Source organism: Monodelphis domestica, chromosome 7, assembly GCF_027887165.1.
Source record: "Monodelphis domestica isolate mMonDom1 chromosome 7, mMonDom1.pri, whole genome shotgun sequence".
Lineage (NCBI taxonomy): Eukaryota > Metazoa > Chordata > Mammalia > Didelphimorphia > Didelphidae > Monodelphis > Monodelphis domestica.
In genome coordinates this window covers 253,347,352-253,373,007 of record NC_077233.1, presented here as the reverse complement: position 1 = coordinate 253,373,007, position 25,656 = coordinate 253,347,352, and the positions used below count along the sequence as shown (strand labels likewise).

At 34.8% G+C, this 25,656-nt stretch overlaps 1 protein-coding gene across 1 annotated transcript; it reads left to right on the top strand.

The window, feature by feature from the left end:
* The first annotated feature begins 18,785 nt into the window (after positions 1–18,785).
* On the top strand, positions 18,786–22,778 carry LOC100022112 (metalloreductase STEAP4-like). Its single transcript, XM_016423830.2, has one exon. It carries the CDS (start codon positions 18,911–18,913, stop codon positions 20,333–20,335), a length of 1,425 nt encoding a protein of 474 aa, XP_016279316.2. The 5' UTR covers positions 18,786–18,910; the 3' UTR covers positions 20,336–22,778.
* The last annotated feature ends 2,878 nt before the right edge of the window (positions 22,779–25,656 follow it).

The following is a 25,656-nucleotide window of genomic DNA, read 5'->3' as shown; positions in this document are numbered from 1 at the left end:
TAAGGGTGTGGCTAAGTGTGGTTTGTAAGTTGCAGACCATTAGAAAGGGCTTTTTTGTCTCTGGGCCTGCTGGAGAGAGGTTGTGCTGCTAGCATTCTCTCTGTTTGGAGACAGAATTGAATTAAGGCCTTAATTGTCTTATTGATTATTGATTAACTTGGGTAGATAAGGTAGAGATAGTGGTTATATTGTCAGATAGAGAGAATAGGAGAGTAGGTGAGGGCTTCAACCTAGCAGAAGATACTGCCCTCTGAGGCAGATAGATGCAGGGTTTTTTGTTTTTTTTTTAGAAAAAAATTTTTAGGATTGTGATCTAGGGTATAGTTATAATCTATTATAGGACTACTTTCACTTTTCTCCTTCCTATTTCCTATCCATATTTTCCTAATAATAAACTAACTTTTTTGTGTTTAATAAACTGCTCGCTGATTCTTGTTCAAACTCCTACCCCCCAAACTTTAACCCTTCATACTTTTGTAAACTTACAGTCATTTTATACCTCACTCCCCACCATATATCCTATGCTCCAGAGTCTGTGGACATCTTAATATTAATTATAAAAGATATCCCATCTCCTGAAAATGCATTTTCCCTGGTTGTCAGAAACTTTTAGAAATATCTCTTTCCTTGTTTCTTCTTCCTGAATTCCTTTCAGTTGCAGCTAAAATTCAAGCTTAAACAAGTGTTTCTCAGTCCTCTGAATTCTAGAATCTTCACTCAAAGATTATGTCGAAAATTTTCTGTACATATTTTCCTTATACATAATTGAATTGGAAATTGTCATTTCCATTATATTGTGAGATCATTGAGGATGAGGTTTTTTCTTTATTTGTGTTCTTACAACTTAGAATAATATTTAATATACAGTAAACATTTAATAAAATTTTAATGACTGTTAGTATTCTTAATATAACTTCTTTGTTCAGTGACTCAACTTAGTGAATGTAAATATGTTTCTGGGAGAGTAAAATTGTGCCAACATTCTCATTCTTTATATAAGTAAAAGCAGGAAACAAAGGGAACTTGTATTTTAACAAAAGAATGGCAAATGAGTTATACTTGACAAAGTAAGGGGAAAAATGTGAGAGCTTGTTTATGGAGAAATTAAAGAGAGCAAAAAATATTATTTCATGGAAAAGTTGTCTTTTGTTATATTATTTGTAAGAAACAGTTGTACAAACATGACCTTGATCATAAAAATATCTTCTTAACCATGCTGCAGATGACCATCAAGTAAAGAAATTTTTTATGACCTTCTAAATAAAATTAAGATAGATTTAAATTCTGGCTAACAAATTTAAAGGTAGGAAGAGAGAATAACAAAAACATATACAAGTTTCAGGAATTGGAGAAGCCAAAAGAATGTATACTGTCCAGGAACCTATGCATATGTATATATATATATATATATGTATATATATATATATATATGATTACTTTCTATAAAAAGAGATGCTACATCTAGTGATTTTTAAAAAATTAACCTTAAAATACAAGAAATGTTACTCTATTTTGTGGTATCATTATTCTTTATATACTAGAAAATATCAGTATCCTACAAGGGTCTTTTCAGAGCCTATTCTCTTCTTTCCCTCTACTTTATGACTTTATTATCTATATAACATTCTTTCTTTGGCTTTATACTACCTGTAAAATAAGATTAAAGATATTCCCCCACCTCCCCATTCTTTTAATGTACTTCCTCCTCACATCTGCTTCTTAGAATCCCTTAAAGGCTCATATCACATATCAAGGGAAATATTTCCCAGTTCCCCAGATTTTAGTGTTCTCTCCCATTCAAAAAAATTTATATAATTTTTCATAAATAATTTTTTACTTATTAGTGAGCATGTTGCATTCTCCAAGAAAAATGCAAGATCCATGAAGAGAGGAACAGATTTATTTTTGTCTTTGTTTTTCAGTGCCAGCACAGCTCCTTGCATATAGTGGGTACTTTATAAATGTCTAGTTCTCTACATGAGAGCCATTTCTAAATCAACTGTCAGGCATACCCATTAAATTAGATAAAAGGGGCAAAGTCAATACCAAATTTGAATAAAAAAATTAAAATGAAATACAGCACAGAAATGAGTAATGCCAGATTGATTGCAACAAACTGCTAGTACCAAAAATGGGGAATGAATAAAAGAATAGACATCAGTTAAAACTATTTTTGTTTCCTTGGGAAATAAAACCAATTTAAGTCATTCACCACAATATGGTCACCAAATAGTCTGGACAATGTCTCAAAAAGTTAAGATGACCTTTATATTAGCTAAGGTCAACAACAATTTTTAAATATAAAACTGTTCTAAATTATATAGAGGAAGGTTATGAGAATATTATTAAGATAGTTTATTAAGGTGCTATTAAGAATATCATTAAGGAATTTTATTAAGATGTTGCCTCATTAAATAGGGAAAGGCACTGTAGAGAAAAACAAGATTACAGAAAAATTAGCAAGAGACTAGCTATTTCATCTCAAGGGTATTTAAGGATAAAACCAGAATGAAGACAACAGATAAATCCCCCAAATGCAAAATATCTCTATAGATCTCTGCAACAAATTCTCTCTCAATCAATGATTTTGTTACCACTATATTTGTACTCCATCATCATAAGTCCTTTATATGATGCATGAGGAAAAATTGGCACCCAAGAAGAAAGACAGGAAAATAAAACATTGACCTATACTACTGACCCATTGTATAACCCCCTAAATAAGATTCATAATTTATGCAGAACTAACAACACAAGTTCACACACAAAAAAAGAAATTGTGAAGAATGTGCATTATCCAGGTTTTGATAATGTGATTGAATGTCTGGACACTCAATAAAGCTGGTTCATTAATACAAATATCTTAGATAGATATGATGAACAATTAGGTTGACAATTGAGTATAAGAGAAGGGATGCATTGGATTTCATAAATTATATACTATTTTAGTGACCACCAAACTCATATACTGAAACAAAAATGTATCCTTCTAATATATTATTGCTCTTGTAAAGCTCACAAGACTACCAAACACAGAAAATCATAGTTTGTAAAGAATTAAAGTTGAGAGACACTGAGATGATTTATGATGCATGATGGCTAGAAGTTAGTTCAGCTTATTATATTTATATTTGCAGAGAGGAAGTAGTATAAAGGATGTCATCAGAGAAATTTTTGGTTGAAAATATCAGACCATGCTTTTTCATGAATGGATATTATTAAGTTTAAATAAAGATACTTCATGTGCTCCTTTGGTAGTCATGTAATGTCAAGAGTTCTAGCGGGAAGCAACCATCCAATAGTGATCCTTCTGTGAATTAATTCAGGAAGTACATATGACAAAAAGACTTGTATGGATTGTCATTTCTACTAATCACGGTAATCACTCCTAATCACCACATTTTAAATATCAATATAATGTTTTATTTTAAGTTAGGTGTCTTTCCTCTTACTAAACTTATTGCTCATTCCTTATTCAGTCCAAATGAAATGCATATTATCTGTTTCAGGAGTATTAAAGACTCATATTTGAAGAAAAAATTAAACCAAGGTAAGTATACACACAAGCAATTCAATAAGAATACGGGTAAAATTAGCATCTACCTCAAAGCATTTTAATGTAATATGCAAAGGAGAAAATAGCATGGCTGAAAAAAATGGAAGGATTTGTTTCATACTGAAGCCATTTGGCTTTGTATCTGAGGTGGTTTTTATGTATTTTCCAATAAATATTTTTAATCTCTTAAGCATTACTCTAGTAATTCTAAATAGCACAAACAAGGCATAGAAGAGGTTTGCTTTAATTTCTCATTATTTTATTTAAAAATCACAAACTATCAGGGGCCCTTTCTTTCTATCAGGTTGGCACAGTATTTAAAAAAATGTAGAGTGTCTGTATATTACTTCAGTCAAAAAAGGAAAATAATAAAAAAAACCCAGGTTCTCAAACTGACAGTCAGAAAACTCCACACTTGTGCTGAACTTCCCCCTCAAATGTGTGGCTTCAGGGGGAATATCCTCAAACACACAGTAGACAGCAACAGTAAATATTTGATTTTCTGAGGCATAAACAAGATCTTCCAAGCTACTGGTGCATCTATGTAATGACATCAATTTCAAAATAGATATTTGAATTTTCCATTTTACTTTTACTTTAAAACAGTTCTAGTGAACAGGACCATTATTTTTGGCAGGGGTGATAGGTTAAAATAATAACATTCATTTCATATTATGTAGTTAGTACAATATTGATAACTTATATACAATATTCCACAGTTCAATAAAGACTCAAGGGAGAATTAAAATATTAAAGAAGAGTAAATAAACACAAAATGCCCTCAAAAAGACTGAAGCTTTTTTTCATATTGGTTGAAAATTAATTTGAAATGTGAAGTGAGGGAAAAGAGAATGGACAGATTAAAAAAGGCAACATGGTCGGCAGAAGGAAGCAATATTAGGGAACAGCAAGAATGGAAAGTGAGGAAGATTGTGGCCTAGAAGGAACAGAAGTGAACTGAACACCCTTCCTAACCAATCACAAACTAAATGCTCCTAGGGTACTGAAAATCAAATTTAACAACAACACAGAGCCAAGGAAACCTCTTGCTGAACTTCATTCAAAAGGTACCCCCCCCCACTCCCCCCAGAAAAGCCAGAATCCAAGAACACTCCAGTTTAAGGGGAAGACAGAAGGAAGGTCCCAGGACCCATCCTGCCTCCTACCCAGAGTGCTGAGACTCCAGTGGCAATGGGAACTTCTGGGTGGGCAAAGGTGCTGGTCTGGAGGGTGGACCTTGTGGGCAGGGCTGTGCCAAGTTCAGAAAGCACAACACAGATGGTGGAGAAGGAGCTAGAGAGGAAGCATAGACCTGGCAGCCTGGCCAGAGCTGTGGAGATCCTCCATATTTGCTCCAGCCTTCCAGGAGGTTTCAGACTCAGAGCACACCCTGTAACATTTAAAATATTTGGAGACATAAAATGTGGTGATTAAAAGAGTTAAAATGGTTGAAGGCTATAAACTGTAATATTTAAAAGAGTTAGAGACATAAACTGTAGTGAGTAAAATAGTGGAAGATATAAATTATAGTAGATATAAGAGTGGGTGAGTAAATTTGTGACTGCAGAAAATATGTTTCACTACAGTGTCTTGGTTTTAAATCACATATGAGGTGGTCGTCAGGGAAATATTCCCAATTATGAATATACCCAAGTCAACTGGGTTTTATAGAGAATTTAATTAATAATACAATGAGGAATCAAAGAAAGAGAGAAAGAGTATGAAAGGAATAAGTATGAAGGGCCTCAAGCCAATATGGCCTAGACCTGAGTCTTAAGAGAGAGAGAATCAGTCAGTCTTTTATCACTTACCACAAGATCTGTCTAAGCAAGGATTTTAGTTACACCAGGCCAGCTCCATCTCAGCTGACTTCACCAGAGAGAGTTCTAGCCAGAGTCCTCCTCAAAGAGCCTTCCAGCTAGAGACTGTTTCAAAGGGCCTCTCTCAAGAGCTTCCAGAGGGACAGAGTCCCCTCAGAGGAGCTCCAGTGAGACCTCCTTAGAGATTGTCCTCCAAGAGCTTCCCTTCTCCAGAGCCTCTCTCAAGAGATTGTCCAAAAGGATTCTCCAAAAGGATTCTGCTTTTTCTTATATAGGGGGTTTTCTCCTATGTCACCTCCCCTAAGTTCTTCCATCTACCAATCACAGTAGACATTTTCCATGGGACAGCCCATTCTGAATTCACTGCTGGGTCGACTAATCCCTTTAGTAAGTTTGAACCAGAAAAAAACTTCTGAATAAGTTTTCACCTCTTTGCTCCTGGCAAGTTTACAAGTTGCCTGACCTTTAATAGGTACTTAGCACCCCATTGTATTAATTCTAAAAAATAGGCATGGCTTAAAGAACTTTTTGCCTCATTATGAGTATGGGTTTAAGTACTTTCATTGTTTAGCAAGGAGTTTTCTCCCCTAAAGCAGTCTTAAGTATGGGTGGAGTAGAGGTCCTCCCATTTCTGATCCAAGTAAAGTTGTCAATGTCAAAATGAGGAATGTTCCCAGTATGGAATTGTTCCAATGGAGAATTCCCCAATGTGGAAATTTTTAACATTCACAAGTCTGAGAAATTTCAAGATTCACAACCCAGCCCAACTAAGCTGAACGTAAATCCATCAAAAGGCTCTAGAACTCAGGGAAGCCCAGACTCCACACCCATCCTCATTGACTGCTGGATTTTAATCCAATAAATAGCCTCCAGAGGACAGGGAAGCTCAAAACCCCAACAACCCACCCCCAGAGACTACACAGAGAGATCTTCATTAAAGCTTCAAGAGGGGAGACTGACAGAAGCACCCAAAACCAAAAAAATGAGAGGAGCAAGAGCACAGACAAATACGGGGAGTAAAGAAGGGGTGAATATGAGCAAAAAAACAAAAAAGAAGAAAGAAACTACAATAGACAGCTTCTACTCAGCAAATGGAACAGAGGGGGAGAGATCAGCAAATGATGAATCAGAAATCCCAGAGAATTGGATACAGGATATGGAAGAACTCCAAACACAATTAAGGGAGCCTGAAGACAATTGGGGAAAGAACTTAAAAATTAAGATGTCATGTGGAAACAGAGGCACTTGAACTAAATGGAGAAAATAGTGTCTGGAAAGCCAAAAACAACCATCTGGAAAATTAGGCAAAGGAGATAAAAGATGAGACAAAGGAGATGAAAAACAATGTAAAGAGGATGAAAGACGACCTTCAAAGAAAATCAGACCAGAAGGAAAAGATGACCAAAAAGCCAGGGATGAAATTCAGTCTTTAAGAACCAGAATACAACTGTAATTAAGTGACCTCACAAGACAGCAGGACACTATGAAACAAAATGAAAAGAATGAAAAAATTGAGGAAAATATGAATCATCTCATACATGAAAGAGACAATTTAGAAAATTGCATGAGAAGAGAAACTTAAGAATCATTGGCCTACCAGAAGACCATGACAAAAGAAAAAGTCTGGACATAATAACACAGGAAATTATTCAGGAAAACTGTCCCAATATCCTAGAACAAGAGGGAAAAGTGGAGATTGAAAGAATCCACAGATCACCTCCTAAATTTAATCCCCAAATGACAACACCCAAGAATGCTATATTCAAATTCAAAAACTATCAGACCAAATAAAAGATATTACAATCTGCCAAGAAGAAGTCATTCAGATACCATGGAACCACAGTGAGGATAATACAGGATCTGGCTGCATCTACATTGAAGGACTGAAAGACATGGAATATGATATTCCGGAAGCAAGGGAATTAGATCTACAACCAAGAATCAACTACCCAGCAAAATTGACTATATCCTTACAGGAGAAAGTATGGTCATTCAACACAATAGAAGAATTCCAAGCATTCATAAAGAAAAGACCAGACCTGAACAGAAAATGTGATGTCCAAGCACAGAACGCAAGAGAATCATCAAAAGGAAACAAAAAAGAGGGGGAAAAGAAAAACAAAACAAAATGACAACAAAAAAAACAACCTTTTTAAAGAAACTCAATAAGTTATAATGATATGTATCCCTATAAGAAAAGAGTTAATTGGTAACTCTTAAAAACTTTTGCTATCACCTGGGCAGCTATAATAATTACACTAAGAGGGAACAGTGACAAACTGTATAGGATGAAAGAACAAGACATAAATAGGTATATAGATATATGCATGCATAAATACATATACATGTGTGTATACACACACACACACACACACACATATATACAACTAGAGCTACAAAAAGAGTTTAAAACTAAAAGAAATGGGAAAAGAAACAAATGGGGGTAAATTTATATGTCACAAAGAAGCTCATGGTGGGAGGTAGAGGAACAACGATACACCGGAAGGGCAAAGAGGTTGGATAGGAAATACTCAACTCTTGCATTCTTTGAATCTGACCCAAAGAGGGAATAACAATCAAATCCATAGCATCAGAGAATAGATTTGTGCCCTATAGGGGAGTAGAAGGGTAAAAAATGGACTGATGGGGAGGGAAGCAATACAAAGGAAGGAGAGGGTTCAGGGCAATTTTAGAAAGACTTTAGGGAAAATAAGGGGGGGAATAACAAGGAAGGAGGGTAGAAAGGGAAGTAAAATAAGAGTGGGAACTAGGGGGACTTATTATAAACAAACATTGGTGTAGAAGGAACAAGTGAAAGAAGAAAAGGCAGGACCAGGAGTAGAAATCAAAATGCTTGGAAATACACAGCTAGTAATCAAAACTCTGAATGTGAATAGAATGAACTCACCCATAAAATGCAAGGGAATAGCAGAGTGGATTAGAATACAAAACCCTACCATATGCTATTTAAAAGAAACACATATGAGCAAGATAGATACGCATAGAGTGAAAGAAAGAGGATGGAGCCAAATCTATTGGGCATCAACTGATAAAAAGAAGGCAGGAATTGCTATCATGATATCTGACAAAGCCAAAGTAAAAATAAATCTAGTTAAAAGAAATGAGGAAGGTAATTACATCCTGATAAAAGGCAATATAGACAATGAGGAAATATCAGTACTCAATATATATGCACCAAATGGCATAGCATCCAAATTTCTAAAGAAGAAACTACTGGAGCTCAAGGATGAAATAGATAGAAAAACTATACTAATGGGAGACCTGAACCTTCCTCTATGTGAACTAGATAAATCAAACAAAAAAATAAATAAGAAAGAGGTAAGAGAAGTGAATGAAATCTTAGAAAAAATAGAGTTAGTAGACATATGGAGAAAAATAAATAGGGACAAAAAGGAATACATCTTTTCAGCAGCACATGGTACATTCACAAAAAAGTTACCATGTATTAGTGCATAAAAACATTGAAAATGCTTGCAAAAGGGCATAAATAATAAATGCAATCTTCTAAGATCATAATGCAATGAAAATAAAAATTAGTAAGGATATATGAGAAGGGAAATAAAAAAATTATTGGAAATTAAACAATACAATTCTCCAAAACCGGTTAAAGAACAAATCATTGAAATAATTAATAACTTCATTGAAGAAAATGACAATGATGAGAAATCCTTTCAAAACCTATAGGATCCAGCCAAAGGAGTACTCAGGGGTTAATTTATGTCCTTGAGTTCATATATTAACAAATTAAGAAGGGCAGAGGTCAATGAATTGGGCATGCAAATTAAAAAACTAGAAAGCAAACAAATTAAAAATCCTCAGATAAAAACCAAAATAGAGATCCAAAAAATCAAAGGAGAAATTAATAAAATTGAAAGTCAAAGAACCAATTAATTTAATAAATAAGATTAGAAACTGGTACTTTGAAAAAAACAAATAAAATAGACAAAGTACTAGTCAGTCTAATTAAAAAAAAAAAGGAAGGAAAACCAAATTGAATGCATACAAGATGAAAAGGGAGACCTCTAATGAAGAGGAAATTAAGGCAATCATTAAAAATTACTATGCCCAATTAATTGGTAACAAATATGGCAATCTAGGTGATATGGATGAATACTTACAAAAATATAAATTGCCTAGACTATCAGAGGAAGAAATAAATTAACTAAACAATCCCACATCAGAAAAAGAAATTGAAGAATCCATCAAAGAACTCCCTTAAAAAATCCCAAGGTCCAGATAGATTCACAAATGAATTCTATCAAGTAATCAAAGAACAACTAATCCCAATATTATACAAACTATTTGACAGAATAAGACAAGAAGGAGTTCTACCAAATTCATTTTACGACACAAATATGGTACTGATCCCAAATCTAGGCAGGTCAAAAACACAGAAAGAAAACTACAGATCAATCTCCTTAATGAATATCGATGCAAAAATCTTAAATAAGATACTAGCAAAAAGACTACAGCATGTCATCACAAGGGCAATTCACTATGACCAGGTAGGATTCATACCAGGAATGCAAGGATAGTTCAACATTAGGACAACTATCTGCATAATTGACCATATCAACAAGCAAACCAACAAAAATCACATGATTATCTCAATAGATGCAGAAAAAGCCTTTGACAAAATACAAAACACATTCCTATTGAAAACACTAGAAAGTATAGGAATAGAAGGACCTTTCCTAAAAATAATAAACAGTATATATCTGAAACCATCAGCAAACATCATCTGCAATGGGGATAAACTAGAAGCCTTCTCAATACGATCAGGAGTGAAACAAGGATGCACATTACACTTCTATTATTTAACCCTGTACTAGAAACACTAGCAGTAGAAATTAGAGAAGGAAAAGAAATTGAGGTATTAAAATTGGCAATGAGGAGACCAAGCTGTCACTCTTTTCTGATGATATGATGGTCTACTTAAAGAATCCTAGAGAATCAACCAAAAACCTAGTTGAAATAATCAACAACTTTAGCAAAGTTGCAGGATACAAAATAAACCTGCATAAGTCATCAGCATTTCTATATATCTCCAATCAATCTCAGCAGCAATAATTAGAAAGAGAAATTCCATTTAAAATCACCCTAGGCAATATAAAATACTCAGCCATCTATCTGTCCAGACAAACCCAGGAACTATATGGACACAACTACAAAACATTCTCGACACAACTAAAACTAGATCTAAACAATTGGAAAAACATTGAGTGCTCATGGGAGGGATGAGCTATCATAATAAAAATGACAATTCTACCCAAATTAATTTACTTATTTAGTGCCATACCCAGTGAACTACCAAAAAACTTCTTTACATAATTAGAAAGAAATATAACAAAGTTCATTTGGAATTACAAAAGAACAAGGATATCCAGGGAAATCATGAAAAAAAAAATACAATTGAAGGAGGTCTTGCACTCCCAAATCTCAAACTATACTATAAAGCAGTGGTTATCAAAACAATTTGGTACTGGCTAAAAAACAGAAAAGAGGATCATTAGAATAGACTTGGGGTAAATGACTTCAGCAGGACAGTCTATGATAAACTCAAAGTTCCCAGTTTTGGGGACCAAAACCCACTTTTTGATAAAAACTGCTGGGAAAATTGGAAGACAATATGGGAGTGATTAGGTTTGGAATAACATCTCACACCTTACACCAAGATAAACTCAGAATGGATGAATTACCTGAATATAAAGAAGGAAAGTATAAGCAAATTAGGGGAACAGAGAATAGTATACTTGTCAGATCTCTGGGAAAGGAAAGACTTTAAAACCAAGCAAGAGCTAGAAAAAATCACAAAATATAAAATCAATAATTTTGGTTAAATCAAATTAAAAATGTTTTGTACAAACAAAATTAATGCATCCAAAATTAGAAGTGAATCAACAAATTGGAAAAAATCTTCATTACAAAAACCTCTGACAAAGGTCTAATTACTCAAATTTATAAAAAGCTAAACCAGTTGTACAAAAAATCAAGCCATTCTCCAATTGAAAAATGTGCAAGGGACATGCATAGGCAATTCTCAGTTAAAGAAATCAAAACTATTAATAAACCCATTAAAAAGTGCTCTAAATCTCTTATAATCAGAGAAATGCAAACCAAAACAACTCTGATGTATCACCTCACACTTAGCAGATTGGCTAACATGACAGCAAAGGAAAGTAATGAATGTTGGAGGGGATGTGGCAAAGTTGGGATATTAATGCATTGCTGGTGGAGTTGTGAATTGATCCAACCATTCTGGATGGCAATTTAGAACTATGCCCAAAGGGTGATAAAAGACTGTCTGCCCTTTGATCCAGCCATAGCACTGCTGGGTTTGTACCCCAAGGGGATAATAGGGAAAAAGACATGTACAAAAATACTCATAGCTGTGCTCTTTTTGGTGGAAAGAAAATGGAAAATGACGGGATCCCCTTCAATTAGGGAATGGCTGAACAAATTGTGGTATATGTAGGTGATTGAATACTATTTTGCTCAAAGGGATAATAAAGTAGAGGAATTCCATGGGGACTGGAATAACCCCCAGGAACTGATGCTGAGTGAGAGGAGCAGAACCAGGAAAACACTTTACACAGAAATTGATACACTGTGGTCAATGCAATGACCTTGAACAGCTCTGAGGAACCTATGAGAAAAACCCAGTATCCACATCAAGAGGAAACACTGTGGGAGTAAAAACACACACACAAAAAAAACAATTGCTTGAATATATGGGTTGAAGGTATATTGTTGGGGATGTAGACTCTAAATGAACATCCTAGTGTAAACAACAACATGGAAATGGGTTCTGATCAAGGACACATGTAATACCCAATGAAATTGCATGTTGGCTGTGGGAAGAGTTGGTGGAGGAGAAGGAGGGAAATAATATGATCATTGTAACCAAGGAATAATGTTCTAAATTGACTAAATAAACTTATTCAAAAAACAAACAAACAAACAAAAAGAATGGGAAGTGAGGAACTTTGAATCAAATGGAAGACAGAGGAAAGAAAATAACAGCAGAGTTATGAGTAAATGCCTGTATTTCAGTCAAATGCAAAGAGGTAAGGGTTAAGTGGGAATAAGTAACATAATGGAGACTTAAAATGTCTAACATTATAAAGGTTTCAACAACATTTAAATTTGTTTTAGTGGTTGAGAGTTTTCAAAATTTGTATCTGTTGAGATTTTACATTTGGCTTAATATAAATATTAGGACTGACAAGGTCCTTAAAAAGTCATCTGCCCACAAAAACAAATTCCTTCAGAATGAAGAAAAAATTTTAGTTACAAAGGTCTTCAAAGAAAAAGATTTCAGAAATGAATTTAAATATTTTAGAGACCTATATCAATAATTTCTCCTTAAATCTGCCCTCATTCTGCTCTCCATGCTTTAAGGCTGTTGTTGATTCCCAATAAAGGTGAATATCAGATAACTACTCATTGTAATAAGTTTTGAAAATTGTGATTAAGCTTGAATATCATGATTAAATTGCTCGCTTAAGACAATCCAAACCGAGGGATCTTTCCGACTCTACTATATAATCACACACCTTCCTATTTATCAGGCAGGAAAAATATGTGTCTCAGAAATGTCTTGTACATATGACCAAGTAAAATAAACTTTGAAAACCCTTACAAAGGGCCAGATCAACCTTTCAAAAATTCATATTAATTTTAATTTGCCTCTTTTTTAGTCCTGAAATATGATTTCTTTTAGTGTAGAGAATACTAATTCTGGAAATTTCCTACAGAAATTATGATTGGAAACTCTCCTGTAATTTAGTGTTAGAGGGCTGATTCAAACTTTGAGATATTAAGCGCCTTGGCACCTTTTGCAGAAAGCCTTTCCTGATCCCCCTTAATTTTAATGCCTTCCCTCTAATGATAACTTTAGCTTCATATATATGTATATATGTACACACACATACACACACACAGACACACAGACACACAGACACACACACACACACATATATATATATATATATATATATATATATATATATATATATTATTTAGCCAGAACTGTCTTTTGCCTGTTTTTTTGTTCATCCTCAGAGCTTAGCACAGTGCCTGTAACACTGAAGGAACTTAATCAATATATGGATTGATTGAATGCAGATAATTAAACAAAAATGCATATAAAATAGACACAATTATGATCATTGAAAGAAGGCACTAGCCTCCAGGAAAATTCATATGTTCTGCCTAAAGATATATTACTTAAACTTAACAGACTGGTAAGAACTTGGGCAAAATTTCAGAGATGGAAAAGAGAGTATGGTGGAGAACATCAACTAAACCAGTGTAGTGTTACATAGAATTGATGATTGAGAATAACATGCCATAAGTCTAGAAAATCTAACTTGAGTCAGCTCCTGACAGTTTTAAAAAGTGTAGTTTATATCTTATCTTGGTGGGAAGAAGAAGTCACAGGAAATTTTTGAGCAGGAGAGTAACACAATCAGGTCTGTGCTTTGGGATTCTCATTTCCATAGCTGTGGGTAGGATGTAGTGAAATAAAACAAAACAATTAAGAGGCTATTCAAAGCTGCAGGCCAGAAGTCAGTCAATAAGGATTTATTAAGCTCATATACCAGGCATTGTACTAAATGCTGAGGATACAAAAAAGACAATTCCTGCTCTAAAGATGCTTATAATCTAATGGAGGAGATAGTAAACAAACAAAAGTGTACAAACAAGTTCTAAAAAGGCTAATTAGAATATAATTTAGAGGTAGCTGTGGCTCAGTGGATAGAATTCTGGTTCTAGAGCTAGAAAGATCAAAGTTCAAATCCAGGCTCAGGCAATTCCAATCTCAGATCCTCTGCAAGTCACTTAACCTCTGATCATCTGACAAAAGGTTAACTGGAAAAGGAAATGGCAAACTACTCACCTATCCTTATCAAGAAAACTGTATGGATAGCTATGGTGCATAGGGTCACAAAGAGTCAGACATGACCAAATAACAAGAAAGGAAATAATTTCAAAATGGAAGATAGTAAAATTAATTGGGATAGTATTTCTACAGAAAATAGAAAGTTAGTTGCATTTTGAAGTAAGCTAGAGAACCTAGGAGATAGAAATGAGGAGGGAGAAAATACTACACATAGAAAACAAACAGAAAATGCCTAGATCTGAGAGAAGTAATAAAGATCTGGATAAGGGTGGTGATTAAAAAAATAAATGAAACTAAGAGATATCATAAAGTAAGAATTCATAAGAGTTGGTAACTGATTGGATATGAGGGATGAGGGATAAAGAATAATGAGGCATGACAAAGAGTTTTTGAACTTAAGTGACAATAAGGATAGTGGTATCTTCAACAGTAATAAAGAACTTAAGAAGGGAAGAGGATTGAGTTGAGGAGAGGGATAATGAATTACATTTTTGATATACTGAATTTGAAATATCTATGCAACATCTATTATTAGGTATACCATACATAGGAAATTAGTACTGTGGACATGGAATTATGGAGATAAAAGATATGGTATATATAAGTAAGTATCCTCTGCATAGAGATAATGGTTCAATCAATTGGATCTCATGAGATCACCAAAGAGGAAGCATTGAGACAGCGGCCTCAAGATAGAGTCCTGGGGTACATTCTCATATGTGGTAAGGAACACAGGCAATGATCCACAAATGAAACTGAAAAAGAGCAGCAAGATAGGCAGGAAAACAACCAAGATGTGTCATGAAAAGAGACTAGAGTTGTGTAACATGTAAAAAGTCACAGAATTAAATACATATGAAGATGAAGAAAAGATCATTAACTGAAGCAATTAAGAGATCTTTGGTTACAATAGGCAAAATCAATAACTTCGACTACATTAAATTAAAAAGCTTTTGCACAAAAAACAAATGGAACCAGTATTAGAAGGGATGGAGCAGGTAAGTAGCTCAGTGGATTGAACAATGCCTAGAAGGTCCTGGCTTCAAACTAGGCCTCAGACACTTTCTAGCTTTGTGACCCTGGGAAGACACTTACCTCCCATTGCCTAGCCCTTACCAGCCTTCTGTCTTGGAACCAATAGACAGTATTAATTTTAAGATGGAAGGTATGGGTAAAAAAAAAGATTAGAAGGGAAACAAAAAGCCGAGGAGAAATATTTATAACAAGTGACTGAAAAAATCATTGTTTCTCAAACATATAAAGAATTGATTTTAATTTATATGAACACAAAGCATTACCCACTTGACAAATGGTCAAAGGCTATGAACAAGCAATTCTCAGAAGAAATTACAATTATCATTTGTCATATGAAAAAATGCTCCAAATTGCTATTAATTAGAGAAATGCAAATTAAAACAACTTTGATTTACTACCTCACATCTATTGGATTGGCTAATGTGACAAAAAAGGAAAATGACAACTGTTGGAAGGAATGTGGTAAAACTGGGACACTAATACACTGTTGATGAACATGTGAATTGATGCAACCATTCTAGAGAACAATTTGGAATCATGCCCAAAGAGCTAGTAAATCAAGCATACTCTTTGACTCAGCAATACCAGGTATATATCCCAAAGAGATCAAAGATAAGGGAAAAGGATCTACTTGTACCAAAATATTTATAGCAGCTCTTTTTGTGGGTGCTCCATCAATTGTGGAATGGCTGAAAAGTTGTGGTATACGGTTGCAATGGAATATTATTGTTATAATGAACAGGAAGATAAAAAAAAGAACTCTGGAAATACATCTGTGAAGTAATGCAAAATGAATTGAGCAAAATCACAGCATTAATGTATGATGATCAACTGAATGACTTAACTATTATCAGCAATGGAAGAATCCATGGGACTTATGAGGAAAAAAAAAAAGCTATCCATGGCCATAGAAGAAACTGAAGGAGTCTGAATGCAAATTGAAGCCTACCATTCTTCACTTTGTTTCCTCTGTGAACTTTTCTCCAATGCGTGTAATATGTTTTCTTTCATCAAATGATAAATATGGAAATATATGTTCTAGATCACATATGTAACAGGTTATCTGCTATCTTGGGAGGAGGCAGCTGTGGGAGGGAGGAGAAAATTTAGATTGCAAAATGTCAGCAAACAACTATAAAAACTATATCAACATGCAAAAAAATAAAATTAAATTAAAAAAAGAGATCATTACTAACTTTAAAGAAAATAGTTGTAATTGAGTGATAAGCTCAGAAACCAAATTTCTAAGAGGTTGAAGAGTAGTGGATATGAAAATGTAACCAAAAGTATAGGCAGATTTTCCTAGGCATTAGGCTGTGAAGTGGAAGAGATATAGGCCTAATTTCTTGAAGGGATGAGAAAATCAAGTAAAATTGTTTTGTTTTTTTCTTTTAACAATGAATATTTTGTTTCTAGGCAATTGGAAAAGACATAAGGAATAAGGATAAGAAATGAGTAAACCTGGTTTCAAATAACATCAAATTCTTCAACTCTTAACCTTCCCATGGAAATGCAGCATGGCTCAGTGGAGTGTTGGATTTGCTGTTATAGGAGCCAGAGTTTAAATCCCATATCTTCCACTTAGTATTTGTAATAACCTCAGAAATCATTTAAGCTTTTTTTTTTATTTTTTTTTACCTTCAAGGTTCCTTCCCCTACAAATCTATGATCTTAAGTTTAAAAAAAAAAATCCCTCCCAGCTTAACAAAAGAATCTAAAATAAGTAAATAAATTTGACTTCAAATTTTACCCCAAAACTACCTTATGGAGTAAGGTCCAGAATTTTATAGCATCTACTGAGAATTATATGTTTTTTCTGATTTATGGAAATTGTATTGCAGTGATACAGAGAAAAAGAGGAAATCTCTCCAAAGAAGTAAATCCAGATGAGGATTTTGTAAATCAAAGATCAATACCTCCTTTGAACTATAAATTTAATAATAAGGATAAATTTAATATGGGAATAAATATAAATGACCAAATATTAGAGTTATGAAAGTTGTTCAGGGATTGACAAATAGTGATAAAAGAAAAAAACCTAAGTGGTCAAACCTTTCCACATCTAAAATATTTTCAGCATTACAAAATTTCAAAAGCATTTGGCAGGCCAGTTAAACTATACGGGATTTTAAGGTATTGATTTTGGGAGCCCAATTTCTCTTGATAGATAGATTGCACTTTCAGGATGACCACTTCTAAAAATATTTTTTCATGGCTTTAGATATAGCAAGATATGCAAATTGCATGAAGTATCATATAAATGGACATCAACCTTTTCAAAAAGACATTGTTCACTAAACAGGGCATGCTCCTTCATACAGGTTTCCTGAAGTTGAATCACAAATATATATGTGAAAGCTTACATCCTGCTTCAATATCACATGCCCAGGCTTCTATGGTGGGTCACTTTTGTTTGAATCCTCCTGTTGTCATTCAGATTGTCAGCATGTTCCATAATTGGGTAGAATCCCTGATTGCAAAATAAAATAATAGAGAGAAAAATCAGTAGAAAAATGCCTGGGGTGAATTTATAATGCATTTAAAGTGTGAAACTGTCCATTTAACCCTTAACAATATTCATTTTCTTCACAGTGTGCAAACCTTGTCAGTAGTTTGAAAAGCTATGAATTTAAATAACCTTAAGCAGTTTGAGAAATGAATAATTTGATAGGTATATCTAGCAGACAGTTGAAATGTCTTTCTTTCCACTCTCCTCCCCAACAAGACCCCCCAAGCATACATTTACACAGTCTTCCTAGAGAGAATGCTGCAGGGTTTCTGCCAAACTTAGGCTGCAAAGAAGGCAAAAATCAAACAATAAATACTTCTTATTTGCAAATCACCAACATTAAGGCAGTATTCAAGGAGAACAGTAGCAGTTTCTTCCCCTTCCTGCTCCCTCACTGGAATGATGTGAAAGCAAGAGCTCTTGGCTTTTTTTAAAGGATGCTTTATTTTAGCCTTTCAAATAAATATTTAATCTGATTCAGATTAAAATCAATGAGTTGCTGGTGCCTCTCAAGCCTATCTTTATTGTTTTGTAAAGCTTAATGCTTTTTCAATATTAATGTGAGTACTGACAACTCTACTAACTCACTTTGATTGACATCCTATAGAAATGACTGTCATCAGAGGAACAGAACATCCCCTTCCTTTCCCCTCTGGCTGCAACTGGGGGGGGGGGGGTTGTGTGTGAGAGAGAGAGGGGGAGGGAGGAGTAAGGAAAGAAGGAAGGAAAGAAAAAGAAAGAAAGGGAGGAAGGAAAGCAGGAAGGAAGAAAAAGGAAGAAAAAAGAAAGAAAGAAATGCGGGGGAAACAGAAAACTACAGAAAAAAAAGACAGAAAAATTTAGGGTAAATTCTGATCCATGCAACTATCTTGGATATATGAGTTTATACTATTGGCTCTCTTGCCTCAAAAGACATGAAGACTGACTGAGGAGCAAACCCTTCCCACCTCGAGCTGCTTCCGACAGCTGCCAGCAGCAGCAGCGGCGGCGGCGGCGGCAGCAGCAACAGAGGGAGCTGCCTGCAACAAAGTTACAAACTTGGAAGCCGGGCTCCTCTCACAGTTATGGAGGAAAACTCTTCCAATGAGAAATCTCTTGCCATGAACATGAACTTTCCACCCAACCAAGATACAGTGTGTGTGTTTGGAACGGGAGACTTTGGAAGGTCAATTGGCAATAAGATGTTCCAATGTGGCTACTCTGTGGTCTTTGGCAGTCGAAACCCTGAGATGTCCGGTCTGCTCCCCAAAGGAATAAACGTCTTGAGCTATGCAGAAGCTGCCCAGAAGTCCGACGTGATCATCATGGCAATCCACCGAGAACATTATGATTTTCTTACAGAATTAGCTGAGGAACTACAAGGAAAAATATTGGTGGACGTCAGCAACAACCTTAAAATTAATCAGTATCCTGAATCCAATGCAGAATATCTCGCTCAAATGGTGCCAAGAGCCAAAATTGTGAAAGCATTTAACACAGTCTCAGCCTGGGCTCTCCAGTCAGGCACCCTGGATGCAAGCAGGCAGGTATTTGTCTGTGGAAATGACAAAGAATCTAAGCAGAGGGTGATGGATATTGGCTGTACACTTGGGCTTACTCCGGTGGATCAAGGAACTCTCATGGTAGCCAGAGAGATTGAAAACTACCCCCTGCAGCTCTTTCCAATGTGGAAATTTCCTCTATACCTCTCTGCTGCCTTATGTATTTTCTATTTTGTTTACTGTGTGATAAGAGAGATCATCTATCCCTACATTAATGAAAAGAAAGACTTTTCATTTCTCTTGGCCATTTCTATTCCAAATCGTATCTTCCCAGGGATGGCTCTCAATCTTCTTGCCCTGGTTTACCTCCCTGGGATCATTGCTGCCATTTTGCAATTGTACCGAGGTACCAAATATAGCCGCTTTCCAAAATGGCTTGACCACTGGATGCTTTGCAGAAAACAACTTGGACTTGTGGCATTGGCCTTTGCCTTCCTCCATGTCCTGTACACGTTGGTGATACCCATCCGCCAATACGTGAGATGGAAGTTGAACAAGAGAGTCATTGACCAGATAAAAGCCAATAAAACTGAACCTTTTAACACAACCTCTGGCTGGATCAGTGACTCTTACCTAGCCCTTGGCATTTTGGGATTTTTCTTATTTGTCCTTTTGGGAATCACTTCCTTGCCATCGGTCAGCAACATGGTCAACTGGAGGGAGTTTCGATTTGTCCAGTCCAAACTTGGATACTTGACATTGGTCCTGTGTACAGCACATACCCTCGTTTATGGTGGAAACAGATTTCTCAGCCCTTCAATTCTCAGGTGGTACCTCCCTTCAGTCTATATACTAAGTCTCATCATTCCTTGTACGGTGCTGGTCTTGAAGTTCATCCTGATAATGCCGTGCTTCGATCGGCCACTTACACGGATACGACAAGGCTGGGAAAGAAACTCCAAAGTCTCCTCAAAGGCCCAGTTAGAAAATGGCAAATCTGAGGTGTAAGGTAGCTACCAACCCATCACCTGGGAATTCCCCAGCAATGGCCTTGAATGAAATTCTGGAGTGTGTTCCTCTCTAAGCCTTCCTTCTTTTCCTCTCTCTAGAGACATAAAGAGTAGGCAGGAGAGGACATTTTGGTAGGAAGGAACCAAGAAACCATTGGACATTTGTAAGAGGAGATCCACTCTTTCTTAACTTAAGTTTTGATGCTGGGATAGCTGAAAAAGTTTGATCAACTTCAGTTTCATGGAATGAGCAAATTTACTTCAAAGGTACCATGATTTCATTGGACAAATGGGAGATCCTTCCTTTAAGCCACATTGTGACCTCTACTTTCTACATCCCACCTACCCCCAATACCTTGATGGTCTTCATAAATTGCTGTGAAAAAAAGAAATCAATATCTAATAACAAACCTCTCTGGCACTGAGTATCTCTTGTCTTATCCATTGATAACCCTCATACAATATACTCCTTGTCCATGAAGAAGTCCCTACTAGAACCCTTTCTAGCTTGAGAGAACCTGCCCAAATTTGTGCCTTGCTGGTTTAGCTTTTAAGAACTTAACAAGACCTGAGTATTAGGGAACACTGAAGAAAAGCCTTCATGGAAGGCAGAAGCCTTCATGAATGTAGAAACACTCAATACTCAAGAAGGAGCAGGAAGAAGAAACTCCCTCTCTTCTTCCCTCCCTTCCCTACAAAATCAAGATGAAGTGAAGCCAGATAAACAATGTGGTATTGTTCTATCATGGATCAGGTTGTGCTTGTTGCTTCAGTATGTTTCATTATTTGTATATGTCCAATTCATTCAGGGCTGACAACATGTAATATTATCTTATTACACAATCCACAGTGATGATTGTTCCTATAACCTTATCAAAACTCATTCTTATGGTAAACAATGAAATGTAAAAAGAAAATGCAGAAATGCTGCATCTAGGGATTAGTTGAAGGACTGGCGGTATGTGAGTCTACAAACGTGAAGACAGGTGGGAGATGACAGATACTCTCAGGTTTCTGAAGGGCTCTCATGTAGAAAAAGGAGCACAGCTGGGTGATGCACTAGATAGAGCACTGGGGCTGGAGTTAGGTAGACCTGTCTTCCCAAGTTCAAATCCAGCCTCAGATGCTTATGAGCTGTGTAATCCCACACAAGTCAATTAACTCTGTTAGCCTCAGTTTCCTCATCAGTCAAATGAGTTGGAGAAGGAAATGGCAAACCACTACAATATCCATCTTTGTTTAAAAAAACAAACAAACCCAAATGGTATCAGAAAGAGTCTGACATGACTGAAAAATGACCAAACAACATGTAGAAAAGGGATTAGACAAATAAGTTCTTGTCTCCAGAAAGCAGAGAAAGAAACTAGGAGCAATATAGGGTTGTAATAATGTTTGAACAACCAGCTTTGGGGGAGAGGGAAACATTTTAAAATCTGATCTATGTTATTAACCTTTTTCCCCATCACTTTCTTAAGTCTGAAATAATCAACAAAACAACAAATCAAAAGCATGGTTTGGAGCATTTTGACAATTTAAGGTATAAGTGCTTACCCTGGAAATTTAACTGTCAGCTATTGGTTGAAAGCCCAGGCCAGTCTGTCTCTGGACTAATGGGTAGAAGGTACAAAAACACAAGGTATTATTTGATGTCAAGGGAAATAATCCTAATAATGAGAGCTATGAAAACTCTGCTAATAAAAAGTCATCATGGAAGATCTGGATAACCATTTGTTTAGCATAAGGCTCTACACTATTTCCTGTACCTAGTATATGCATAGCACATAATAGGAACTTTTAACAAATGTTCATTTCTTAAATCCTAACTTTCTGTTTTAGAATTGATATTATCAATTCCAAGGCAGAAGGTGTGTGAGGGCTAGGCAACTAAGGTTAAGTGACTTGCCCAGGGTCACATAGCTAGAAAATATTTGAGGCCACATTTGAACCCAATTTTTTTTGTCTTCAAGCCTGGCTCTCTTATCCACTGAACCATCTAGCTACCCTGATAAGTGTTTGTTGATTGACTATGGTTGACTATTTTATTTCAAATATTGTTGGGTTAGATGGCCAGCAAGCTCCATTCCAAATTCTAAAGTGCTAAGATTCAGGGTATTGTGATGATCAAAGATTATGGAATATTCCAAAGCAGTTAAATAAGATGGTGGTCAAGAAGAAACAATACTGGAAGAAGAAACAGAAACAATTTTTTAAAAAGGAAAAGAAAGGAGAATGGGTTGATATTATAAAAATACAAAGAAAAACGAGTCTGGAAGGAAACATGAACAGAACAATTTTGTTTCTACCATGATAAATTTAATATGCATTTTGAGAGATAAACTGTACATAACAAATTTGTCATGCCATATTCATCTTTTTCATTTGTGAATTAAAAATGTCTTTGATTAGGTTTATAATAAAATTTTTAAAGGACAAAAAAAAAAGACATGAAGACTAAGTATGAATGAAGCATTCCAATTGTTTTGGTTCTTTTTTGTTTGTTCTTATCCCAAATGAAAAATTACCCAGAAGGACATATAAGGTTCATGTAAGGCAGGATCCAAGCAGAATGTATAATCATGGAACAAAGAGATGAATTTTTCTTTCAAAAATTTAAACCTAAAGGGGAAATTAGAAGTCATCAAATCTAACACTAACTTTATAGATAAGAAAACTGGCATTCAGAGAAGTTAACTGACATGCCCAGGGTCATCCCACTAGTAAGTAACTTAATCCAGGCAGTTTTCACTACAAGACCAACAACCCAATACACAGGACCGAAGAAGAGATTTAAAATAAGCAATGTAAATAGTATGTACATTAGAAAGATCAAATGAATTTGGAGCTATAGACCCGATTCAAATTCCACTTCTGTCAGTACCTAAGCAAAGGACGAATAACTTAAACTTATTAGATCTTATTACCCCATTCTATAAAATGATGAGTTTGAATTAGATGGTTTTTGAGGCCTCTTCTAGGCCTAAAACTATGCTCATTTGACCATAATTTAGAATCATCCAGAAAGCAAAACACATCTATTGTATACATGTGACATGTCAGTAGTTTATATAAGAAAAAAGCATTATTTCAACTACATTAACACAAATTACCCATAAACTGCTCTTGCCAGCAGTTAGTGTTTAAAATGAAAACTAATGTAAGAATTAATGGCATATGTTCATAGGAACATTGTTTAGCAATTGAATTAATCAGAACTGATCAGAAATTATATTATTTATTTATATAATAATGATTCAGCAAATCATTCAATGATTTAAGTGCCTAAAATCAATAAAAATCATTTTAGACACTAAGAAAACTACAAAGGTAAGATAAGAGATAGTCAACATAAAAAGTGTAAGACTACTTGATTGTTCCTCTAAATTCCAGGTTGTTTGCTTCTAGCATCTGAATTAATATCAGAACTCTACCTGTCCCTGAATGGCCTTGGGCAAGTGACTTCATTCTCTCAGGCTTTTTCCCTCGCTTGTGAAATAAATGTTAGACTAGTTAAACTCTGAGATTCCTTGCAATGATAAATCCTATTATGTATCTCCATAAAACCTCTAACCAACTAAAGGAGATGACAAACAAATGTACTATAGCTATATTATAACTATATGGTTAAATGAAACATAATCTTATCATAAGAGTATAAAATATTATGCAAAGCATGGGTTGCCTTGTCACATGTTCACTGTCACTAGAAATAAAAGGATGGACAATATTTTACTGGATGGAATATGTGAACTCTAAGTTTTCTTTCCATTCAGATCAAAAGATTCAATGATTCTCTGAATGATAAAAATAACTTATAGTCAAGTTTAAATGCATGGATAACATTTCTCACATTCATCCCTGGGCCAACAGAAACTTCTAAGCAGATAATATTCTATTTCATTACTTCAAGTACTTGTGATTTGGTCACTATTTTCTTATGAGACCATGTCTAATTAATCTTGTCCTTATATTGTTAGAAAATAGTTATTTACAGGTCATATTTCCTATTAGAGTGTAAAATTCTTTAGGGAAGGGACTATTTTTCTTTTTTTTTTCTGTTTCCCCAGTTCTTGGCACAGTATTAGGCACTTTATAACTATGATTTTTAAAACTACAACTACTGCTGCTATCACTGCTATGGCTATTGATGCTGGTAGTATTACTATTATTACAAAAATAATATTATTTACATGACCCTTTAAGGATTTCAAAGGGTTTTATAAATATCCCATTTTATTCTCATAATTTAGGAAGGTAAATTTTATTATCATCTCTTTTTACAGATGAAAATATTAAGACAGAGTTTAAGTGACTTGCCCAACGTCAAATACCTAGCAAGGGATCTCAAGTCTTTATGTTCATGACTCCATGTCCAGTGCTCTGTCTATTTCATTGCCTCTATGTACATATATATATATATATATATATATGTATATATATATATATATATATACATATATATATATATATATGAACTCCCTCCACTGATGCAAACTCCAATTCCTGCACAGTTTGATCAATAATCTTTAAAAATTACTGTGGTAAAACATTCATCAATCTAAAAGTAACAGCTTGATGAGTTTTATTGATTATAATAAGGCTGATACTCTATTCAATAACTTTTAAGTTTGGTAGGAACTTTCAAGGCTGGAGCTTATTACAAAAGCACTTATATATAGACATTGAGCAATACTCTGTCCACATTTTTTATTATTTATTTTTTTAAAGCCAACTAAAATTCAGGTAGAAAAAATTTAATAAATTGTATAATTATATCCTTTGCTTAATATTATGTTCAACAGTCTGACTGCCTATTTTTCTGTCACTATAAACTGTTGAAGGAACTGGAACCTGACAAATATATATTTCTTCAGACTTAAGAGCCAGTTCTATCACCCAAATGAAATATTTTCAAAAATGGACAGTTGAATATTTTTGGGCTGAGCCTCACAGTCTCATCAAAAATCTGATGACCTGAATCTAGGAGTGATAGTTAACACAGTGGTTATATAAACAAAGTCCACAAAAGATCTTGACAAACTAAAGCATAGGATTGAATCTAATAAGATGAAATTTTATAAGGAAAATGTAAAGCCTACTCTCTTGGCTATAATAAATGAACTCCACATGTCCAAAATGAGAGAAACATCATCTGATGAAAATTATTCTGAAAACAATTTGAGATTCTTAGTGGACTATGTCTAATTAGAAAATCTTGAATCTTTGGACTCCATGTCCCAGAATTCTTTTCTTATCCAAAGAATCATTTTCCCTTTGTTCACATTAACAACATTAAGTTATTGTTTTTAAGCTATGTGTATG